At 43.8% G+C, this 22,163-nt stretch overlaps 1 protein-coding gene across 7 annotated transcripts in view; it reads left to right on the top strand.

Moving 5' to 3' along the window:
* Positions 1–22,163, top strand: part of herc1 (HECT and RLD domain containing E3 ubiquitin protein ligase family member 1) — a 51,860-nt gene that overhangs the window by 11,653 nt on the left and 18,044 nt on the right. For 2 of the 7 annotated variants that reach the window (XM_026319736.1, XM_026319731.1), the window contains exons 14-48: positions 22–243; positions 756–908; positions 1,557–1,689; positions 2,060–2,251; positions 2,814–3,038; positions 3,243–3,416; positions 3,527–3,641; positions 3,753–3,873; positions 3,997–4,168; positions 4,775–5,117; positions 5,815–5,935; positions 6,058–6,109; positions 6,869–7,140; positions 8,051–8,266; positions 8,384–8,504; positions 9,582–9,819; positions 9,934–10,106; positions 10,444–10,599; positions 10,686–10,792; positions 11,163–11,273; positions 11,360–11,530; positions 11,711–11,950; positions 12,371–12,454; positions 12,833–13,389; positions 14,145–14,787; positions 14,965–15,238; positions 15,449–15,659; positions 15,773–15,933; positions 16,229–16,345; positions 16,720–16,975; positions 17,446–17,567; positions 17,656–17,882; positions 18,258–18,526; positions 21,414–21,466; positions 21,853–22,053. In XM_026319736.1, coding sequence (XP_026175521.1) covers positions 22–243; positions 756–908; positions 1,557–1,689; positions 2,060–2,251; positions 2,814–3,038; positions 3,243–3,416; positions 3,527–3,641; positions 3,753–3,873; positions 3,997–4,168; positions 4,775–5,117; positions 5,815–5,935; positions 6,058–6,109; positions 6,869–7,140; positions 8,051–8,266; positions 8,384–8,504; positions 9,582–9,819; positions 9,934–10,106; positions 10,444–10,599; positions 10,686–10,792; positions 11,163–11,273; positions 11,360–11,530; positions 11,711–11,950; positions 12,371–12,454; positions 12,833–13,389; positions 14,145–14,787; positions 14,965–15,238; positions 15,449–15,659; positions 15,773–15,933; positions 16,229–16,345; positions 16,720–16,975; positions 17,446–17,567; positions 17,656–17,882; positions 18,258–18,526; positions 21,414–21,466; positions 21,853–22,053 — 7,003 coding nt within the window. Of the gene's footprint in view, positions 1–21; positions 244–755; positions 909–1,556; positions 1,690–2,059; positions 2,252–2,813; positions 3,039–3,242; positions 3,417–3,526; positions 3,642–3,752; positions 3,874–3,996; positions 4,169–4,774; positions 5,118–5,814; positions 5,936–6,057; positions 6,110–6,868; positions 7,141–8,050; positions 8,267–8,383; positions 8,505–9,581; positions 9,820–9,933; positions 10,107–10,443; positions 10,600–10,685; positions 10,793–11,162; positions 11,274–11,359; positions 11,531–11,710; positions 11,951–12,370; positions 12,455–12,832; positions 13,390–14,144; positions 14,788–14,964; positions 15,239–15,448; positions 15,660–15,772; positions 15,940–16,228; positions 16,346–16,719; positions 16,976–17,445; positions 17,568–17,655; positions 17,883–18,257; positions 18,527–21,413; positions 21,467–21,852; positions 22,054–22,163 lie in introns of all 7 variants that reach the window. The other 5 variants (XM_026319735.1, XM_026319730.1, XM_026319733.1 and 2 more) reach the window with 4 other exon arrangements.

Here is a 22,163-nt window from a genome sequence, read left to right as displayed (position 1 = left end):
CAGTTTTTGTCTGTGCCACAGAGGATGCAGCTGGACATTATCCTGACCAGTCTCCAGGACCACACCCACGTGGCGTCGCTTCTGGGTTACAGCTCTCCTGCTGATGGTCCAGAGGTGCTTTCCTCTGGGCCGGGCTTCACAGCTTCCCCAGACCCCACCTACAGCGCCACAGCAGGCCACCCTGACACTCACCTGGCTGAGATCCTCATGAAGATGCTACTCAGGAACCTGGGCTTTTATACTGTAAGTATGTCGTAGATGTTAAATGATGAGCTCTATCATCTATCAGAGACATTTAAAGCATGTGTGTTGTTAAGTAGTAAACCCTTACTTGTGGCATTACTGTGATCTATTTAGAACTGGCAGAGAAAGGCAGATAGTACTCAATGATTATTGATGCCTTGATGTTTAGACTGCAAGGCTTTCAGTTCTTTTGATTTTCTCATTTCTTTATTGCTGTTTTGGTAAAATTACTCCGATAAACAAGAGTATAATTTAAAGTGGGTTTGAAATATGATAAAGTAATTGCTTAAATGAAATTAAACTTTCGTGCTTAAATTGTACATACTAAGAATGCAGAATCCAGATTACAAAAGCTTAGTTCTGTAATAATGTGAGAATTCTGTGTAAATAAAAGGAAATTCACATTTGCTTTAAGTCTTTTAATTTAGTATATATGTGCCACTTCTATTTGAACATGATGCATTCCTATAGCACTAGAATGAAGTTGTTCACATGTGATTTGTGCTGTACAGGATCAGGCTTTTGGGGAGCTGGAGAAGAACAGTGATAAGCTGCAGCAGGGCACGTCTTCCTCTGACAGCAGCCAGCCAGCTCATCTCCACCAGCTCCTCTGCTCTCTGCAGAAGCAGCTGCTAGCTTACTGCCACATGAACTCTGTGACCGAGGTATTGACGCTCTGTTCACCAATGTACAGCATTTACTGTCTCTTCTATATTGTACATTTGTTTTATGAAGAAGGTTTGTTGCCTGTAATGTCACTAATACTTACTTTCTACACATCACATCTGGGTTTGTGTTGCACCAAGTTATGCACCAAGCAGACTTGGAAAGAATCACATGATGTTCAGTCTAATGAAATTATACATTTTTTATTGAACACCCAAGAGTTTCAGAACTCGTGTTGTCTTGGTAAATAACATAAATGACTTTAAATTGTTAAGCTGTTTTTATAATTGATGGATCAAAGTAACATCTATTTTTTTAATGGTAGCTATTTGTTATAAAAAGCTGTGGGTGGCTGTGCAAATCACATTTTTGTAGGTATGTGTTTTTATGATCAAGTCAATTACCTTTCATTTGCCGTGGCCTTCAAGAGTCACACAATACATATACACCCCATGTATATATATATATATACACTATTCCTGTATATATATATATATATATATATATATATATATATATATATATATATATACACATATATATACACTATTCCCGTGTGTGTGTGTGTGTGTGTGTGTGTGTATATATATATATATATATATATATATATAAAACATTGATCTTCATGTTTTTGTTTTTTTTCGCAGAACTCCAGCAGTGTGGCTTTACTCCACAAGCATCTGCAGCTGCTGCTGCCTCACTCCACCGACATCTTCTCCCGCTCAGCCACTTTGATAAAAGAGAGTTCCTGGAATGGCAGCATCCAAGAAAAGCTTCAAGGTGAAAAGGATCAATAAATGACTCTTGCAGCAGGGGGGGGGGGGGGGGGCCTCCTTGTCTCTTAGTCTCTTTCTGTCTAAACCTCTGCCTGTTTATCCTCTTATCTCATGCCTATTTACTTCTGCCTTATCATGGTAAAACATTTTACTGTTTCAATTTGTGTATAGCTCTATCGTAGAAACTAATTCAATTAACACTTTGGGGTCAGCTTTGCAAAAGAAAAAATACATGGGTTAGGGTTAGACTTAACTTCTTTAAGGTCTGCTTCACTCTCCAAACTCTCAGTAATCTCAAATAGTTCTTATTTTTTTATTTACTTTTCCATTACTATGAAACCTAAAATACTGATTTCATTTTCTGTCATCTCCAGATGTGATCTATGTGTCAGCGGCAGGCAGCATGCTGTGCCAGATAATCAATTCTTTGCTGCTGCTTCCGGTGTCAGTAGCGAGGCCTGTGCTAAGCCACCTGTTGGACCTGCTGCCTCCCCTGGATCGCCTCAACAGACTGCTGCCTGCTGCCTCCCTTCTGGAGGACCAGGAGCTCCAGTGGCCTCTGCATGGTGAGCAAGAAAGAAGATGTGACACTAAGACGTCAGAACATGTACTGTATTGCTGTGTGTTAACTTTAGGGCTGGTCTGTAACAGTTGCTTAGTTATTCTCTCGCTGTCAATATCTCAGAAACACATTTGCTGCAACGTGATGTAAATTTTGGCCCGTCCGGGGGCCGCTGGTGGCGTAGTGGTAGTGTGCCCGTCCACATACACAGGGGACGCCGGCTCGACTCCTGAGCTGGCCGTCATAGATGACCTGCATGTCTTCCCTCGCTCTCTCCCCTAATTTCCTGTCTCTCTTCACTGGCCTATCAGTAAAGGCAAAAATGTCCAAAAAAATAACTTTAAAAAAACACAAAATTTTTTGGCTGTTCCTTACGATACTTGTCTGTGTGAAGTGACACAGCCCAGTCACCAAATTACATTTCTGATGTTTGACATTTCACTGGACAGAAATTGTAGTGCTCTCAATACCTTATCTCTCAAAAAAGATTCCCCCTTTTTTATTTCTGTATTTCTGGACAGTAGAACATATGCCATCTCTTTTCAGCTGACTATTCCTATTTTTAGGTGCCTCTGACTTTGCTGAGCCAACCTCGGGGATGTCCCTGCCACAGCCGGCCCTCTCTTGGGTCTGGCTTGTGGACCTGGAGAGGACGGTCGCCCTGCTGGTAGGCCGATGCCTTGGTGGTATGCTTCAGGGAGCTCCCACCTCGCTGGAGGAGCAGGACACCGCTTACTGGCTCAAAACTCCCCTCTTCAGCAATGGCTTGGAGATGGACATCCCACAGCTAGGTGCGTAGTAATAACGTGACCGTGAGTGTAGTGGTGCCAGTTATTGCAAAATAAAACATTTAAATACCAGCAGTATATTTTGTATTTTACTGGATCAGTGGAGTTCTGCAGATTGTGTTTCTCCGTTTTGGCTTTTATTAAATGATCTGTTTTTTTGTTTTTCTTCTGTGTCTGGTTGGGATGATGCATTCTTCGTGTCCTCAGACACTTGCATCAGCTCATTGTTGGAGGCAGCACTGTCTGGTAATGAAGAGCAGAAGCCTTTTGACTGCACACTGCGTTCTGACTTGAGTGTCATGGTGGATTTGTCTCTGGGTTCTTCTAAAGAACCTGCCAACAGCCTCTGGGTCAACATGCAGGACTATGCCCTCAGCAAAGGTCTCCCCTATAATGAGTTCCGCTGTCTCCATGCCAGAATAATTAGCCTTGAACATTTCAAAGCTAATTATTCTGGCAGTGCGCTGACTGTAGTCTGTGTTCTGTTGCAGACTGGGACAATGCATCTCTCAGTAATGAGTCCTTGTTAGACACCGTGTCCAGGTTTGTGTTGGCAGCCTTACTGAAGCACACAGGGCTGCTGGGCCAGGCCTGTGGAGAGGGAAGGTACTGAAACATAATACATGTGATCTCTTGGGCTGAAGGGTTTCACAGTGTTCTGTAGTATTAGCCTGAATAAAGCTTCACATCATAAGTAGATGTTTATTTTCTTATTAGGTACCAACCATCTAAGTCCCTTGCAGAGGTCTATCGCAGTGTTTACAAGGTACGAAACCGTCTTCTGGCCTGTAAGAATATGGACTTCATCCAGACCCGATCCTCATCGCGCGAGAGGAGGGTGAGCAAACGAAAGGAAGATAGATATATCTGCAGATATCTGCTCTGTTCATGATGACACAAAAAAGCTTTTACACACTCATTTCTTATTTGATTTTGATTTAATTTGATTCAACTTGGTCAGATTTCAGACAATCAGGACTCTCTGGACATGGACCCTCAGGAGCACTCATTCACACGCACCATCGATGAGGAGGCAGAGCTAGAAGAGCGAGTTGATCGAGAGAGAGAAGAGGGCCATCAGGAACAAGATGATGAGGAGGACGACAGGGAGCATGAAGTAATGACGGCTGGAAGTAAGTACATCTGCCTGGAGTTGTATGTTTATGTGCTTTCAGTGTGCTAATCATTTTGAAATGTATTTCTCAGTTCATTCAAGGCTGTATAACGCTTTTTTTTATCTTGTCAGCTCCCATTCATTTACATCTTTGCTTTATTACAGTTATTATTTAACTGCTGGTAATGATAAATTATTCTTTTTACTGAAACGACTTAGCACGGTGTTCCTCTTTACAGTTTTCTTCTTGTTACTAGTGTATTTTTTATGACGTTGTCGGGAGCTGCTGTAACCAAGAAGAGTCATGACTAGCATGTGAAACCTTGAGGAATGTCTGAGATACAGTACTGAGAAAGCCTTCACCCTGACCCATCACTGTAATATACAAATGTAAAATTAACTTTCTATTGTTGTCATAGAAAAACAAGTAGTTTCAAAAGTACTTGGACAGACATCAGTGCCAGACATTTTTTGTTGTGTTGCATTCGCTTGAGCTTTGGTTTTAAACCTTGCACTCCAGTAAACCTTGAGTACATTATGTGGCTGCTGTTTGACCTCTAACCCATCATATGGTGTGTGTCTGTGTGTTTTGTGTGTGCGCGTCTGTGCATGTTGCACAACACAGAAATCTTTCAATGTTTCCTCTCAGCACGGGAGGTAGCTCGGAGCCGTGACCGGGAACGTGCAAGCAGCAGCACAGGCCAGGGCTCCGGCTCTGTCTCCAGGAGTGGAGGAGCAGGAGGTGGAGAGGAGGACACCATCCTGTCTCAGGAAGGGAGGAGGGGCAGCACCGGTCTCCCAGAGGGCCAGGACCTGTACACAGCAGCCTGTAACTCTGTGATCCACCGTTGTGCCCTGCTGGTGCTGGGGGTGAGCCCTGTGCTGGGTGAGCTGACCAAGCAGAACCAGGAAGAGGGCCAGACCCAGTCAGCTACAGGGACACAGGAGTGTCTGAGCTTCATGACCAGGTTAGAACACGGGCCACCTAAATGCGCTGAGAGGAGAGGTGGTGGTAAATCAAAACAATGTGTGCTGACAGATAAGTAGTTAACGTAATACCTTTGTATGTAATGATTTTTTCTGCAAAAGAATCTCCCTGCTATAGGGTGTGATGTTTTACTTGTGTAAGGACAAAATCAGCTTTTTTTCATCATCTGAGGCAGGCGAAGTATTAATGAATAGAATCACGTGTGAAAACCGAAACACTCTTGTGCCTAAATGAACACGGAAACAGCTGTTGGTTGCTAATGTTCCCCTCAGAGCATAATGATCATTAACACATCCCTCCTTTGGTCATCACTGATGCTCACTTAGCTCAATTAGTCCAATTGGTTGCCGCATTAAAAAGACCAACTCCCAGTTTGATTTGACTAATGGTTTGAGTAATTATGGTCTAGGTGAGGCTTCTTCTTGTGCTTGTTGGTTTCTGTGATAATGATGGTAATGATGAAATTAAAAAATACCTGTATTTTCTGCATATAGTATAGTTATACAACTGTTACTGATCCTTGTCTACAGCCTTATATTGTCCTTTGCAGGTGTTACATAGTGGAGAGGTGAGACTTATTCTGGTGTTGGTGGTGTTGGTCCGTCTGGGGGGATTGTATTATCTAAATGTGTCATGTTTACTGGTATTATGCTTGACTGGCATTGTTTCTTATGTAGGAGTGAGAGTCTAAGTGCAGAGAGCCGTTCAGTGCAGAGCAGCCCAAGTTACAGGCTGATGAAGTCCAGGAGTGAATCTGACCTATCCCAGCCCGAGTCTGACGAGGAGGGTTACACACTGGTAAAACAGACATTCTCACATACACGTCACTGCATAGGTAGGCTGTGTTTAAGCTGTGCATACCAGAAGTTGACAGGTATGATGTGAGTGCTACATCAGGTGTTGTTTGTTTTTTCTTTCAGACTGGGAGGAGAAATGTTGACCTCGACTTGGCGTTTTCTCACAAAAAAAGAGGTAAAGCTCATGTGATTAATGCTGCAAGTAGCAGTGATACAACTTTGTCGTTGTCATTTTTCATACGTTACTCTTATCTCTCTGTCTCTCGATTCCTGTGTGGATAGTTTATTTGCTTCTTTTGGGGCAGTTGAGCCCCAAGCACAAGAGGAGCTCCAAGCAAGTAAACGATGGCATGTTTCTTCCTCTTGTTAGCTCATACTTCCATGATGCCTCCCATTCATCTCTCACAATGAAGACCTTGTTTTGAGCTCAGACACTTCATACTATACTTTCTGTGTACTGTGCTAATGTACAGAGATAGCAAGAGCATTCAGGTGTGCCTGTCATACCAATGTTAGTTCATTCTTCTGCTTGAAACGTTTGTTCTCTGCACAGTGACAGCTTGTGAAGAATATAATGTGTCACGTTGGACAATTCATAGAGTTACCAAATCATTAAAACTGATGCTCTGACCTCAGTGCTCTCAGCTGTTATATGGGAACACTAGCCCTGGTTGCCATTCCACTTCTCGACTGCAGCATTTCTCCTCAGTGGGTCTGGGAAACTGCACCCATTATAAATGAATTCATAATGGCTGATGAAGGCTTGTGCCTGCATGAAGAATCAGCATTTGACCATATGATGAACTCAGAGAATAGTAGTGCATCGCTCTGCATAGCTCTTAAGTGCTTAAAAGAAACATGGTCCATCCCCCAAAATCCATCTTACGTATTCATGCATCTGAAAGCCTCTTTGCCCTCTTCTCTCCACCTGCAGGCTTACTTAACAGTTCACCAGACTCCTTGGCTGAGTCCTGGTTCAGGGCCAAGCTGAGTCGCCAGCGGAGCTACAGCTCGGCTCATTCCTACGAAGAGTCAGACCTCGACCTCAGCCGCTCCCTGGGTATCCATGCTCTCATTGACAACATGGTCAGTTTTATAAGCGGTGATGTGGGCCTCACTCCTGCCTTCAAGGAGCCAGATGAAAGTATGTCAACCAGCCCACAGGCCACCATCCTGGCTATGGAGCAGCAACAGAGCAGGGCAGAGGTGAGCGACTGTCTCAGGTCTTTGCTTGGTTTTTATCTGCCTGTGAACTCAGGACTCTAAGTTTAACAACAAGGCCTTCTTATTGACTGATTATATTCAATTTATTTTTAAGACAAGCACCAGAGAATATTGTGATTTTACATATTTATCTGATGTTTACTTGAATGATTTTAATATTTTTGCTTCGGTTGTAAATATTCTAAAACCCCTTGTCTTATAAAATAGTTTCAGCTGTATTGTTTAGAAGACAGGGCTGGTCTTAATTCATATTTTCCCTTTTGTCAACCAACACCATGAAAAGACAACAAGCAACAATCCATATTAACCTGTATCTTAATACTCCTGTGGCCCCTCAGCTCCAAGCTCTTTGATTTCTATTGAAGATTTAGATCTTTAACATCTGGTCACAGATACACAGCATACTTGTTTGTTTTTTTAAAAACAGAACGGTTCCCAACAGCAGTCAGTACACAAACTGTGGATTTGTAGTGTTACTGAATATTTATAGCGGCAGGACGGTAGTACTGCAGTACTTAGTAGTGAAAGTAGTAACAGTTAATGTGATGTCGGCTAAGGTGGCAGACAAGAATTAAGATACCTCAAGCTTTGAATACACAGACAATACCTGTTGGATTATTTGCTGTTTTCTCAGGTCTTTTCACTGATTCTTTGGACTGTAACAAGATAATACCATAATAATACCACAAAATACCACCAGACTAGTCCTTTACCCTGTAAATATGTTGTTCAAGCTGAACAAACAAGGCTGTTTTTGTTTGCTGATTTTCTGCGATTGGTAACATATTATTGAAGGTATGCAGCCAAAGAAAGTCCAGAGAAATTATAGTCAGAGCTAGATTTGTAACCCTCTTAAATATGTACTTACAATTGGGATGTGCTGTAACTCCAGCTGCGACTGGAAGCCCTCCACCAGATTGTGGTGTTGATCTCCGGCATGGAGGAGAAGGGCAGCCAACCTGGGAACGCTGATCGATCCACCAGTGCCTTCCAGTCCTCCTCCCTGCTCACCTCTGTCAGGTTACAGTTCCTGGCTGGCTGTTTTGGCCTCGGTACAGTGAGCACCGGAGGGCTGAAGAGAGAGAGTGTGCAGCTACATCACTATCAGGTGCACTCTAAGGCTCCTTGTGGGTGGATGCTTCAGTTTGTGGGTTATATTTCATATGATTTGCAAGAGTTACCATGTTTTCCACCTGTGTCTTAACATATCAACTGTATTTTGCAGGATGGTGTAAAGGCAGCTAAGAGGAGCCTCCAGATGGAAATCCAGACAGCTGTCCATAAGATCTACCAGCAGCTGTCTGTCACGCTGGACAGAGCACTGCAGGCAAACAAGCACCACATAGGTAACATGGCTGGTCCTGTATATTTTTAGCAGTGGAGCTTCAGGGATTTAACAACATAAGATTATCCAGGTAGTTTAAAATATAAATCATAGACATCCTGTACGTCACAGATAGTCTACTCACATATCACCCACTACAGCGTCATCCTATACGCTGCCACCCGCTGGTCAGGCTGAGTAGGTTTAGGAGCAAGAGTGATTTTGCATTGACCAGTGTTTGAAAAATGTCTAAACTAGAGTTGTGTGGTTTACCAGTAGTAGAAAGGTATTGCGATACCCTGCCGTTAAAAATGGTACACTACTTTGTTTTATAAGTATCGGTACTTGAATGATTGTTTTAGTATATGTGAGGTTACATTGCTGTGTGTGCAGCACTCTGCTTCACTCCAGGCAGAGTAAATAAAAAAGCATGGTAACAACTTTCTGACCGTCTACGGTTTGTAAACAGAGCAGTCACACGAAGCGAAACGCAGAATCACTTCACTTATGGAGCCGACATTCAGCTCAAGCCCATGAACACTGCTAAGTCTGACAGTAAAAGACGTTTCAAACCTGCACACACCAACATGTCCAACTTTTCAAAGCACTTTGCTTTGATGTGCCGACTTGTATAAATAATTTAAAGAGCAACAGGAGAGTGATTAATGAATGTGATAGAAAACATTTCTGTGATAGTTAACAGGTTAACAGGTAGTGGGGGGAAAAGGATATGGCCTGGCTTCCACTGGTATCTCCTCTGGATGTTACCAGTGGAAGGGACACATGTGACACATGAACTACTTTTACTATCACTTTGATGAAATTAGGCAGAAATTAAGGGCAACTGTCTAATTTAACTGTTTAGGTGTCATTGTGATTAACATAATTCACTCTTGTTGTTTTATGGCCTCTGTCCACATCAGCATAGCAAGTTTCATGTTCTGTCACCTAGATCCATTACTTTTTTCTGATTTAGCCTTTAGATTCTCATAGTTTTGGTATCGTGACTCGTCTGAACACATAAGGAACAAAATTCAGTCAGGTAAGAGCGAAAGGTTGCCTGATCCTGTCTCTGCCACATTTTCCTTCCCCATCCTAGAAGCCCAGCAGCGCCTCCTGCTGGTGACTGTGTTTGCGCTGAGTGTTCGTTACCAGCCAGTGGACGTCTCCCTGGCCATCTCCAGCGGGCTCCTCAACGTGCTGTCCCAACTGTGTGGCACAGAGACTATGCTGGGACAGCCTCTCCAGCTGTTGCAGAAGCCTGGAGTGTCCCAGCTCAGCACTGCCCTGAAGGTGGCCTCCACACGCCTGCTGCAGATACTGGCCATCAGCACCGGGTAGGACATCACAAAGTAGTCAGATGGATTTGCCATAACGCCGGTACTTTGCTAACCGGACCCAGTGCAAAGAAAAAAATACATAAACAACTGTATCTGTTCGTGTCTTTGCAGGACTTACGCAGACAAACTGAGTCCGAAGGTGGTCCAGTCACTGCTGGACCTGCTCTGCAGTCAGCTGAAGAACCTGCTGTCTCAGGCAGGAGTTAGCCTTCTGTCCTCTGGAAAAGACCAAGAAGAAAACAAGCACGAGGACAGTGCAGACTCTGAGAAGAAGGACTTCAGAGGTGATGAAGATGCTGTGTTTGTTGCTATTATTGCACGACAGTGACAGTGACAACAAAATATTTTCTTACACCATGAAAAACATGAAAAGTAGATGAAAGACAGTGAGTCACAAAAGATAAATGATTGTCTGCCTGACAAAAAAGTAGTTTTTAGGTTTAAGAACTTATAAATAAATATAAAACCTAGCAACATTCACATCACAAAATGATTAAAAATGAAACAAAAATTATAATGCATTTTAACTGTTTATATTCTTGGCTTTCAGCTGCTGTCTGCTGAATCTACTCTGAAAGTGAAAAGCAGTGTAACTTTTGTGGGTTCTGTCTCGTTTTGCAGCTTTACTGCGTAAGCAGCACACTGCTGAGCTGCACTTGGGAGACTTCCTGGTCTTCCTCAGGAGAGTGGTGTCCTCTAAGGCCATTCAGTCCAAGATGGCTTCACCCAAATGGACTGAGGTTCTGCTCAATATTGCTGCACAGAAATGCTGCACAGGTAGAACTTACATATTGTAACAGAACCCAGATAAATGTGCTGTACTTCATCATATGACTTTAACTCTTGTTGTCTGATAATGTTAGGGGTTCCTCTGGTGAGAAACCTGAGAACTCGGCTCCTGGCTCTGCATGTTCTGGAGGCTGTGCTGCCTGCCTGTGAGGCCAATATTGAGAATGATCAAATGACACAGGTATGCCACCTAGTTTGCCCCACAACAAATTATAAGAGGATCTATGTTTCTGTATTCTTCTTGTTGTCTGCAAATCCCATAAAGACACCAAAACCAGAGTCTTATTTTATTTCTATTTTGTACTTCTCTGTTAGAGGAAAATTACAGAATTACAGAAAATGGGATTGTTTTTATTTATTTATTAATTGATGTGTTTTTAAGACATTTTTACAGCCCTTTTGGTAGGAATTGGTGTGTTTGGATTTTATGGGTAAGAAAGTATGAGAGTACTGAATGATTGTTAGTTTTTTATGGGATTTGGTGACTATAAGAAAAAAAAAAAGCCTTTTAATAGCTCAGACTTGAGCTAAAACAATTTTCCCTTCTCCAGGTTGTTGAGCGGCTGTTCTCTCTTCTGTCTGACTGCATGTGGGAGGCTCCTATTGCTCAAGCCAAGCACTCAGTCCAGATTAAAGAAAAAGTCCAAGAACTCAAAGTCCAGGTGTGCAACCAGCCTTCTCCTGTCCTACACCCTGCTGTGTCTGGCATGTCATTGTTTGGGTGTCTGAACTCCTCTTTGATCCACAGGGAGAGGCGGAGGAGGAGGATGAGAACCTTCCCATCCAGGAAGTGTCCTTTGACCCCGAAAAGGCTCAGTGTTGTGTGGTGGAAAATGGCCAGGGGCTGACGCATGGCAGTGGGGGAAAAGGATATGGCCTGGCCTCCACTGGTATCTCCTCTGGATGTTACCAGTGGAAGGTACATTATTACCTTATTATGGCACAATAAATACGATCCATGGTACAGCCATGTATATGCACTAGGGCAGAAGTCGGTGCAAACAGAGATTCAGTTTAAAAGTGTAATGCACAATAAGATACATCTTTTTTTCTAAGATCTTTACCTCTTCGATTCATTTCATGTTCATTTCTCTCGTAGTTTTACATCGTGAAGGAGAACCGAGGCAATGAGGGCACGTGTGTGGGTGTGTCACGATGGCCTGTGCATGACTTCAACCACCGCACCACATCTGATATGTGGCTGTACCGGGCTTACAGCGGAAACCTGTATCACAATGGAGAACAAACACTGACACTTAGCAGCTTTACTCAGGGTGACTTCATCACCTGCGTCCTGGACATGGAGGCCAGGACCATCTCCTTTGGCAAGAATGGAGAGGTGAGGCCCAAAATTAGGCCCACTGGCTCAATGTTGGACATCAGCCCCAGCTGCATTATGTTTTTGCACTCCTCGTGTGCAAAAGTGCAAAGTGTGTATTTTTATATGAAATGATACAGGTGTTATTAAAATGAACTCAAGTTATGTATGCTCAGCCAAATGCAATTGCTATAGTTATTATTGGACTCTTGTTGCTGTATGAAGCCATTGCCATTTTCATTTCCCCTCCATACATACAACATCAGCTCACACTATTTGAAGAATCTGCTCCTTTGGTTCTGTTTGAACTGGGAAGTAAGAATTTCCTTTGATTTGTTCACACACAAAATAAAAGAAAAGTCACCATTCAGAATAGGAACAGCAGCAACGCAGTCTAAGGGTTCTGTGTCCATCCCTAACTGCTAACTTGTGACTCCACAGGAGCCAAAGTTGGCCTTCGAGGACGTGGACGCCACGGAGCTCTATCCCTGTGTGATGTTCTATAGCAGTAACCCAGGAGAGAAGGTGAGAGAACATACATTCCCTGAGATGCATCCCTCCTCTTGTGCTGCAGAACAGCAGCATGAGTCATTATTTTATCTTTGTGGGTTTGCTTACCAAAATATGCAGTAACTTCAGATCCAGTCACCAGGTGCTGACCCAGTGGCTGGGCTTTCTTATTTTAGGGTTTCTTTTTTAAAAATTTCAGGAATGTTTGATTAAAAAAGCTTTCTAAATTGGTACTTTGGATTACAGGAGCAAATGAACTATAGAGCCAATCACTGAACATTCGTATGTGATCGTAACTGATCTTTTCTTTGTCTCTGGTTTATTTACTTTATACGTCCCATGTACATATAATCTATGTATGTTTGTATTCTGCTCGTCTCTGATTGCCTCCAGGTTAAGATCTGCGACATGCAGATGAGGGGCACACCTCGAGACCTCTTACCTGGTGACCCAGTCTGCAGCCCCATGGCCACCGTTTTGGCCGAGGCCACCACACAGCTGATCCGCATCTTACATCGCACCGACCAGTGGACCCATTGTATCAACAAAACAATGATTGAGCGGCTTCATAAGATCAAGCCTTGCTTTAGAGAGTCAGCCAGTACCTCTGGTAGTGGTGGTCAGAGACTGAAAAAGAGCCGCTCAGTGCAGAGCCGTGAGGAGCACGATGCCCAGAAAGAAAGCCAAGAAACCCCCACGAGGACAGAGGAGGAGAGGGGTCGCCACGGACGGCAGCACGGCTTGGCGGAGCTATCAGAGCAGCACCTGAGAACACTCTGTACAGAGGTGTGGCCGGTCCTTGCGGTGATTGGGGGTGCGGACGCAGGCCTCCGTGTCGGTGGGCGATGCGTGCACAAGCAGACGGGGCGGCATGCGACTCTGCTGGGCGTGGTGAAGGAAGGCAGCACTTCAGCTAAGGTGCAGTGGGACGAGGCTGAGATCACCATCAGGTACTGGGTGAAAAATTAGCTTTGGCACATTTTGTCACTTTTTTTGGATGTTCCTTTTATCTGTCTGTTTCTCTATTTGTTAATAACTCGGTGCGCTTTGGTAGATATAACAAATTATTAGCTGTGCTTTTGTTTTTGACAATATGAGCAATGTAAAGATTTTGGCTGCTGTTGCGTAAAAAACGTACTGATCTTTATGCTCCTCTTCCACTTGTATATATGAAATGCTCCTCTACCACTTGTGTATATGAAATGACTGCCTCAAAGAAAAAACTCTTAAACTGACATGTGCTGCAGTTGATCATCTGAATGGCTGACAATATGTTCAGAAACACAGACGTGCTGAATGTTTGTCTTCTGCCTGTGTTCAGTCTTCTGATACCCTCTATATTGGCCGTTTGCTTTCTATATCATGTCTGCACCCTCCATTTTGCCTTGTTCTAATTTATTGTTTTTATATGTTTCCCCTTTCACATTTTGATTATTTTACAATACTGATAATCTTAATATGAACTAATAAGTAATACTCTAAAAAGACCATGTTATAAAGTGCAACCTAATCATTACTGACTTGCCTTTTTGTCATTGTTAATCCATTACTCTTTTGCACGGCCCAGTAAGTCATGGTTTTGTGCCATTCCCACATTCTGTCTTTTTATTTGTCGTGCATGTTGTACTCTCTCTCTCCTGCCCTTTCCCTCACTTTGTGTTTCCTTCCTTTGTCTCTTTTCACTCTGCACTCCCTTCTATTAAAGCTTCCCAACTTTCTGGTCACCTAGTGACACTCCACTATACAACCTGGAGCCCTGCGAGCCGCTGCCCTTCGACGTGGCACGTTTCCGTGGCCTCACAGCCTCACTTCTGCTGGACCTCACCTACCTTACCAGCATCCATGAGGAAACCACCGCCAAGCTCAGCACACGGCGCCATGACAAGAAACATCGTGGCGCGGCATCGACGGGGCACGGGCCAGCCAGTAATGACGACAAGACGGACAGTGAGGGACACAACCGTAGTGAACAAAAAGATAATGTCGGAGCCTCATCTGGAGCTTCTCCAAATGCAGCTTCTGACTTGCGCGTGTCACACAGCCTGGATGAGGTCAAAGCACATGTGGCACCCAACTCAAAGTCCGAGAGTGAGATCTCCTCTGTAGCTGCTGGTGGAGTAGGCGGGAATGAGGCTCTTTTCGCTGCAGCTCCTCACACTCCTGCTGAGGGGAACAGGAAGAAAGGCCATGAGCACAACTCCCGCACCCATGAGCCTTCTCCTCCCTGTATCGCCACCCAGTCGGAGATCCACGCTGTGCAGCTGTCCTACCTCTACCTGGGAGCCATGAAGACCCTCAGTGCCCTGCTTAGCTGCAGCAAATATGCTGAGCTGCTGCTTATACCAAAGGTACCGTGGCCTGCTAAGTTATATCATACAATAGCAGTTTAAACTGTTTTCAGTTGACTGACTAAATTCACCATCTTGAAATACCAAGTGTGTGAGTGAAATCTCGTTCCTGTGACAGATCCAGGCCCCATAATAGCAGACCTTCTAACCTACAGTATATGCTCTTCTGACATCCAGGTCTTACCGGAAGCAGCACCTAGCGGGCACAATGCCGATCTAAATGCCAGCACCAGCGGAAGCACAGCTGCCACTTCTCCGGTGTGCCAGGAGGAGGTGGAGATGCGGGCAGCTTTGCAGTTTCTCATGCGCCATATGGTGAAGCGGGCAGTGATGCGCTCTCCCATCAAGCGGGCCTTGGGCCTGGCAGACCTGGAGAGGGCACAGGCCATGATCTACAAGCTAGTCGTGAATGGACTGTTGGAGGAGCCCAGTGGAGGAAAAGTCAAGACTGGTGAGAATCTGTAGAGATTCAGTTTGGAGCTTAACAAGTTGTTGACAGTTTGTCAATCTGTATTGATTGTTGTTACTTCTTGGAGCGTAACAGCCGAGGGTTTCTTACTTTATAGATAAGATCAGATAAAATAAGCTTCTTTAATCCTTAAGAGGAAATTGAAAATTGTAGATGAGGCATTTTGTCAGCTTTTGTTTTTCTTTCTGTCAGGAGTGAGAAGTGAACCCGAGGGCGAAGGGGAGGGTGCAGAGGGTGAGCAGTTGGCTCAAACCCCAGTCACCACCAGCCCTTCGGCCTCCAGCACCACCTCCTTCATGAGCTCATCGCTGGAGGACACCACCACAGCTACCACACCTGTTACAGACACAGAGACTGTCCCTGCCTCGGAGTCTCCGGGCGTCATGCCTCTCAGCCTCCTTCGGTCAGAACAGATGGCTCCCTTATTATCAATCTGCTAGAGTTAGTCACCAGCCTTGTTTTCCATGTGTGATTCAATTAAAATGATTATTTTAATGTGTCTTTGTGATGCGACAGGCAAATGTTCTCCAGCTATCCAACCACCACCCTGGTTCCAACCCGTCGAGCCCAGACTCCTCCGGTGTCATCTCTGCCAACCTCTCCCTCAGATGAAGTTGGCCGGAGGCAGAGTCTCACCTCTCCTGACTCCCAGCCCACCAGACCACAAAACAGAACAGGTACCTGTAAGTATGCCAGATTTCTCTGCCTGTAAATATCACTGTTGTGCTGGTGGAAAGCTTCTGGAGTATTCAGCATTAAATTTATGTTTTTATGTATTTTAGGTGAAATGCGTTTAAACCAGAAAAAAAATCGTGATTTGTCAAACTAATTTTATCTATTTATTTGCTTACAGGACACCTCCTGCCATAGATACAGACAAAACACACTGCTTTATAGCAATGCACATGATAACCCATATTTTTCTGCTCTTGCTGTATCTGAGATTTTATGATGATTTCTTCTTTGCTGTAGCCCTGTCAGACCCCAGCAGCCGGCTGTCGACATCTCCACCTCCTCCTGCCATCGCTGTGCCCCTGCTGGAGATGGGCTTCTCCCTGCGCCAGATCACCAAAGCTCTAGAGGCCACGGGTCAGTCTCTCAGAAGTCCCTGTTGCTTTAGTTGCAGTTGTGTTGCATGGAAATCAGTCGAATCATTTTTCTGACAAGCACAAATTAGACAGACAGCTCAGTACAAAAGTAAGGATGATAGAAAGTGTCATAGTTACAATAGGCATTTTTTGTCTGTTACCAGTTAATAAAAGTATTTACACTTTGCAATAGAGTAGTAATTATTATCACAGTATCCATTGGGAGACAGTTAGAGATGTATATTGTATATTACATGATTGTGATATGCAGTTTGTACACAGCAGAGGTTAGAAATTATGATTTCCCCCCCAAACTGTTGTCTATGGATATTATGGTGTCACTATCATCACGTGGTGTATTCCTTCCATCTCCAGGTGCTCGAGGAGAGGCAGATGCTCAGAACATCACAGTACTTGCCATGTGGATGATAGAACATCCAGGGACAGAGGACGAGCATGACGAGCCTCACACCAGGGGAGGCAGTACCGGCGGTGACGGGTCTGACTCGTCCTGTCCGGGTGCAACGGCCTCTGCTGGAGGCAAATTAATGGAGAGGAGCTCGTATCTGTGCTCTCCTGGAGACATAGCCAGTGCAGACGCTTCAGAAATGGAGGAGGGCTTCAGCGAGAGGTAGGAAAGGCATTTTATCCGTACTCATAATTTGAAATAGAATGAACATTGTGAAAAATTGAACAAAGCACAGACTAATAGATTCAAATTGTTATCATATTTGAGTAGAATAACATCCTCAGTTAATGACTGAGGATGGTCTGACATTTGGCTGCACCATACATTATCAAGACAACCTGAGGAAACCAGCAGAGAACCTTACTTACTGTAAGTGCTCTCAGTGCGATGTTGACATGTACTGAAGTTTTTTCTCAGGGCTGTTCATGTTGTTTTATACATAATATATATAATATACATAACATATACATGCAAAATGAATAACATGCATTAAAATGAAGGGTTCTTTTGCTGCTTTATACATATTTTTATAACCTTTTAAAAGGTTTAAGTGGTAAATTTGTCTGTTGCGAGCTACTTATTCTCAATGTGGTTTATTAGTAAAATCTGCAAACATTTTGTGGTCTTTGTAGTCCTGATGGCCTGGAGCAAGACAGTGCGTCAGCTTCCAGTGGTGCTCCCATCAGAGGACGCTCTGCTGTTGGTAGGAAACACCGCTTTGACCTGGCTGCACGAACACTGTTAGCACGTGCTGGTGAGAGTTTTTCGCAAAGATGTTATGTCTTTTTCCCTCATTTCCTCACCTCATGTTAAATGTCTTTTGTCTAATCCTTTTCTTGAAGCTGGACTGTACCGCTCAGTGCAGGTCCACCACAGCCAGTCACGCCGGGAAGTCTCTGCCCTTCAGCAGCAACCAGACCCCGGTGCCCTGTATGACTTCAACCTGGATGAAGAGCTGGAGATGGACCTGGACGAGGAGACCATGGAGGCCATGTTTGGCCAGGACCTTGCCAGCGACACCGACATTCTGGGAATGTGGATCCCGGAGGTACTGGACTGGCCAACATGGGTGTGTGTGACTTTATGCTACAGTCAGAGGGCTGCCATCACCATCCCGCATTACCTCACAGCAAACTCATGTGCACGCTAAATGCCAGCTCTCTCCTGTTTAACCACACTCACTCAGTTAATCTGCTGTAAATGGCATGAAGTGAAAAACTAAGTACTTAACACTTAACAAAATTATTATTTTTAATTGGCTGCCGCTTGGAATTCAATAATGCAAAACTTTCACTGATTCATATTTCTGACATGTTACATTGCATGAATGCTGTACTACTGTTCAGAAGCCTAACAGCTCTCATGTTGTGTGTGTTGTGTAAATACATGTTGAGCCTTTATTAACTTGAATGGGTGTGTGTGTCTGTGTGTGCGTCTCTCACAGCATGTGTGCGAGACGGATGATCGAGATGAAGTGGTGGTGTGCGAGCTGTGCGAGGCCAACGTGGCCAACTTCAACCAGCACATGAAGAAGAGCCACCCAGGATGCGGCCGGAGCGCAAACCGGCAAGGTTACCGCAGCAACGGGTCCTACGTAGATGGCTGGTTTGGAGGGGAGTGTGGCAGCGGCAACCCTTACTACCTGCTGTGTGGAGGCTGCAGGGAGAAGTACTTGGCCATCAAAAGCAAGGCCAAAGTGCCCATTGTGGAGAGGTATACAAACGGAAAGACACGGTGCAGCTTTGAATTAGTATGAGACCTAGACTTGATGAATTTATTTATTTAACTTTACTTTTTATTTAACCAGAGAGGTCAGTTGAGAACCAGTTCTCATTTACAATGACGACATGGCCAAGAGGCAGCATAAAAGACAGATACAAAACAGTAAAGTCATAAAACATAGAAACAGATAATACAATTGTAAACAGTGGCGTGGCGAGTAGAGGTCGACCGATCTATCGGCAGAGCCGATTAATCGGCCGATTTATAGGCAGGCACATCTGCGACCAGTTAAGCGTTGTTGTGGAACACGGGAAGACGTGTTGTGACAAGCAGGTTGTTCAGTGAGCTGAAAAGCGTCCAAAAACGGTAAGAAAGTACTTATCTTTCGTTTTTAATTTGGCCTTATACATTTCATTGGTTGAATATGAAGCTACTTTTGGAGAACGACTGTCTGGTCTGTATTTTTCGAGCTGTAGTTCAGGCTGTAGGCACAGGTACCAAAACATGCTAACGAGCCCAGCGGCTAAATGATTATAGTCCATACACACATGGCTTCAGCTATTGATGGCAGGGGAAACCTTTCGTTTCCAACGCGTAATTACATCGTAACGTATTAGAATTGACGCTGACCGCCATGTGTGCAACTAATGTGAAAGTAGAAACGCGTGAAATTCAGACGAATATTCTCGTTAAAACACGCAGGATAACGTTCCTCAATAAATGTGTCTGTGCGCCCGACACACGCAACACGGGCACGATGCTCCCACCACAAAATACACTTTTAATGAGGAAAGTTAATGTGCACATCTTAACCTGAAGTTTGGTCTGAACTGAGTGTTTCTACTTTCACATGCAAATGACTTGTTGCACATATTTGTTTACGCATATTCTTAGACTACGGCCCTTTGAATTATAGCAGGGTCTGTCAACAAACATCAGGATCATGACAGGTACCCTGCAATAGATCAATCCTGTTTTTGTGGTCGACCACTAGTGGCGAGTGTTAAATGAAGCTCCAGTGACAAAGCGGATAGCAGTGTGGTAAATAACATCCAGTTTGTGAAGGAGAGTTTTTGCGGCAGACCAGTAAACTACATCACCATAATCCAGTACTGGGAGCACTGTCATTTTAACCAAGAGCTGTTTTGCAGAATGTGTAAAAGGATTTATTATGGTAAAGAAAACCAATACGAGATTTAACCTTTCTGAGCAGTACATTTATGAGTTTCAAGTAAGAGTTTGTTGTCAAGCCAGATACCGAGATATTTGTAGCTTTCAACATAATCAGCCGCAGAGTCATCTAAGGAGGAAATTCTTGAGGGGACACTCAATCTGTGGTAGATTTCCGTTAAGAACCATGCATTTAGTTTTATTTGCTACATGGAGACTAGAGAAAGCTCGGTGGATGTTAGTAAAACTAGCCTGCAGTGAAGATAGTGTAGTAGTCAAGGAAGAGCTAGATGTATAAATGATGGCGTCATCAGCCTATAAATGTACATGAGAATCGCCTGCAGCAGGTGCATTGTTTTTAATGTAAATATTAAATTGTGTAGGACCCAATATGCTTCCTTGTGGAATACCTTTACAAATGGGCAGGGGATCTGACAGAAGTCCCTCCACCCTCACTGACTGTAGATGACCAAACAGTAACTCCTGAACCAGGCCACACAGCTCTCAGAAAGTCCTATGTCTCTTAGCCTGACCATGGTCCACAGAGTCAAAAGCCTTTGCTGGATCAAGAAATGCAGCTATACAGTATTTGTTGTTATCAATGGCACATAGGATGCCATTGATGACTTTAAGTGTAGCAATGATGCAACTATGTCTGGATCTAAAGCCAGACGGAACCCGGGTAAGGACGTAGTGAGTCTCCAAATGGTGCATAAGCCGCTTGTTAACCTTCTTCTCTAGTATTTTGGAGAGATGACAAAATGGAGACGAGTCTATAGCAGTTTAAATCTGAGCTATCGCCCCCTTTAAGGAGTGGGGTGACAGCAGAGGATTTTCATCCCCTTGGGAACACACCAGTTTGGAGACAGATTAAAAATGCAGGCTCATGATGACATGAGCTGCTGTCTTTAAAAATAGTGGGTCTAATGCATCCAATCCAGCAGATTTATGAATGTCCAAGTACCCCAGACTCCTGTATCGACTGAAAAGAGAAGGGGGGAACACCTAAGGCAGGAAAATATGGTAGGAGGAATAGTAGGAGTACTGGAGTTGACAAATAAAGGTTTTCTTCTCTTATCTCATAGACACAGCCGGCTTTGACAAAGTGTTGAAGTGGTCCACCGTTTTGGATTTGTCAATGACAACAATACCATCATAATTATTTACAATGGCAGATGGGAAGGCATAGTCAGTCAGAACTAAACCAGGGGCTAAGGCAGTTTTTGACCCCGATCATTTTAAGAGGAACGTGGTTGTTCAAACTGAACAAGGATTTGAAATATGCCCAAGCCTCTTCGACATCAGGGATAACCCCAATAGGGATTGTTAGAGGGCTCGCTAAGGCTTTGGCAGAACACTCCAGTTGTTTACCTCTGTTGGTAAGGGTAATGTTGATTAGTGGTGTCTGCTTTTACTGTTTGTTGCACACATAGATGTAAAGCCACAAGTACCGTAAAACATTTTCACAGTTTTTTAATTGTAGTTTATAAGAGCAGGAACGCCTTGGATCATTATCAATCTGAATTTTATACATAAAAGTATAAAACTATAATGCCACTACGAATCTAGTGGCATTATATATTATTTTACTGCCAACCTCTGAATATATACTGTCTCATCAGACATTCTGTTATTTCCCAACTATTTTGTATTACCCTATTATTTATAGGACATACGTCATGTGATTTTTATTTTGTGCTGTTTTCAGGTATAAGGGACAGGCTCCTGACCTCCTAGGAAAACAGGACAGTGTCTATGAAGGTAACACTTGATTTGAAATTCAGCATGATGCTTTTCATGCTTCTTGCTGTGATGCATCTAATGGCAGTTGAAATAAAACTTTTAATATGTCCTGGGGAAAGTACATATTTTGTTTTTGTCAATGTGAGAAGAATTAAATGCAGCCCCTGCAGCAAACTGTCTGCTTAGTAGGATGCCCACAGTTTTTCACAGTTAGTGGTTGTTTTAAAGTATTTTTTAAGTTCATGAAAGAAAAAGTAACAGTACATTTACATTTGAAGGTATTTGTTAATGTCTATTTGCTGCAGGGGCTTTGTTTGCTTTATTTCACTTAAACAATGTCTGCCCAAGCATTTGCCTGCTCCCACATGAATATATTTTATTTTAATTTGTGTGTGTCTGTGCAGAGGACTGGGACATGCTGGATGTTGATGAAGATGAGAAACTGACTGGAGAGGAAGAGTTCGAGCTGTTGGCCGGCCCACTGGGACTGAGTGAGCGCAGAATTGTCCCTGAGGCCGTCCAGTTCCCTGACAGCGACCCACTGGGAGCTTCTGTAGCCATGGTGACGGCCACCAATAGCATGGAGGAGACCCTGCTGCAGATCGGTGAGGGGGAGATTCATAGTGGCGTTATTTCCGTAATACAAACTTTTTTTAAATGCCTAAGTGTTGTTTAGTTTTTTACATCGCATGGAGCCGTTTAAGCCTTTAACGTT

This window comes from Mastacembelus armatus, chromosome 3, assembly GCF_900324485.2.
Source record: "Mastacembelus armatus chromosome 3, fMasArm1.2, whole genome shotgun sequence".
NCBI lineage: Eukaryota > Metazoa > Chordata > Actinopteri > Synbranchiformes > Mastacembelidae > Mastacembelus > Mastacembelus armatus.
The sequence above is the reverse complement of the archived record's forward strand: the minus strand, read 5'-3'. Positions and strand labels throughout refer to the sequence as shown.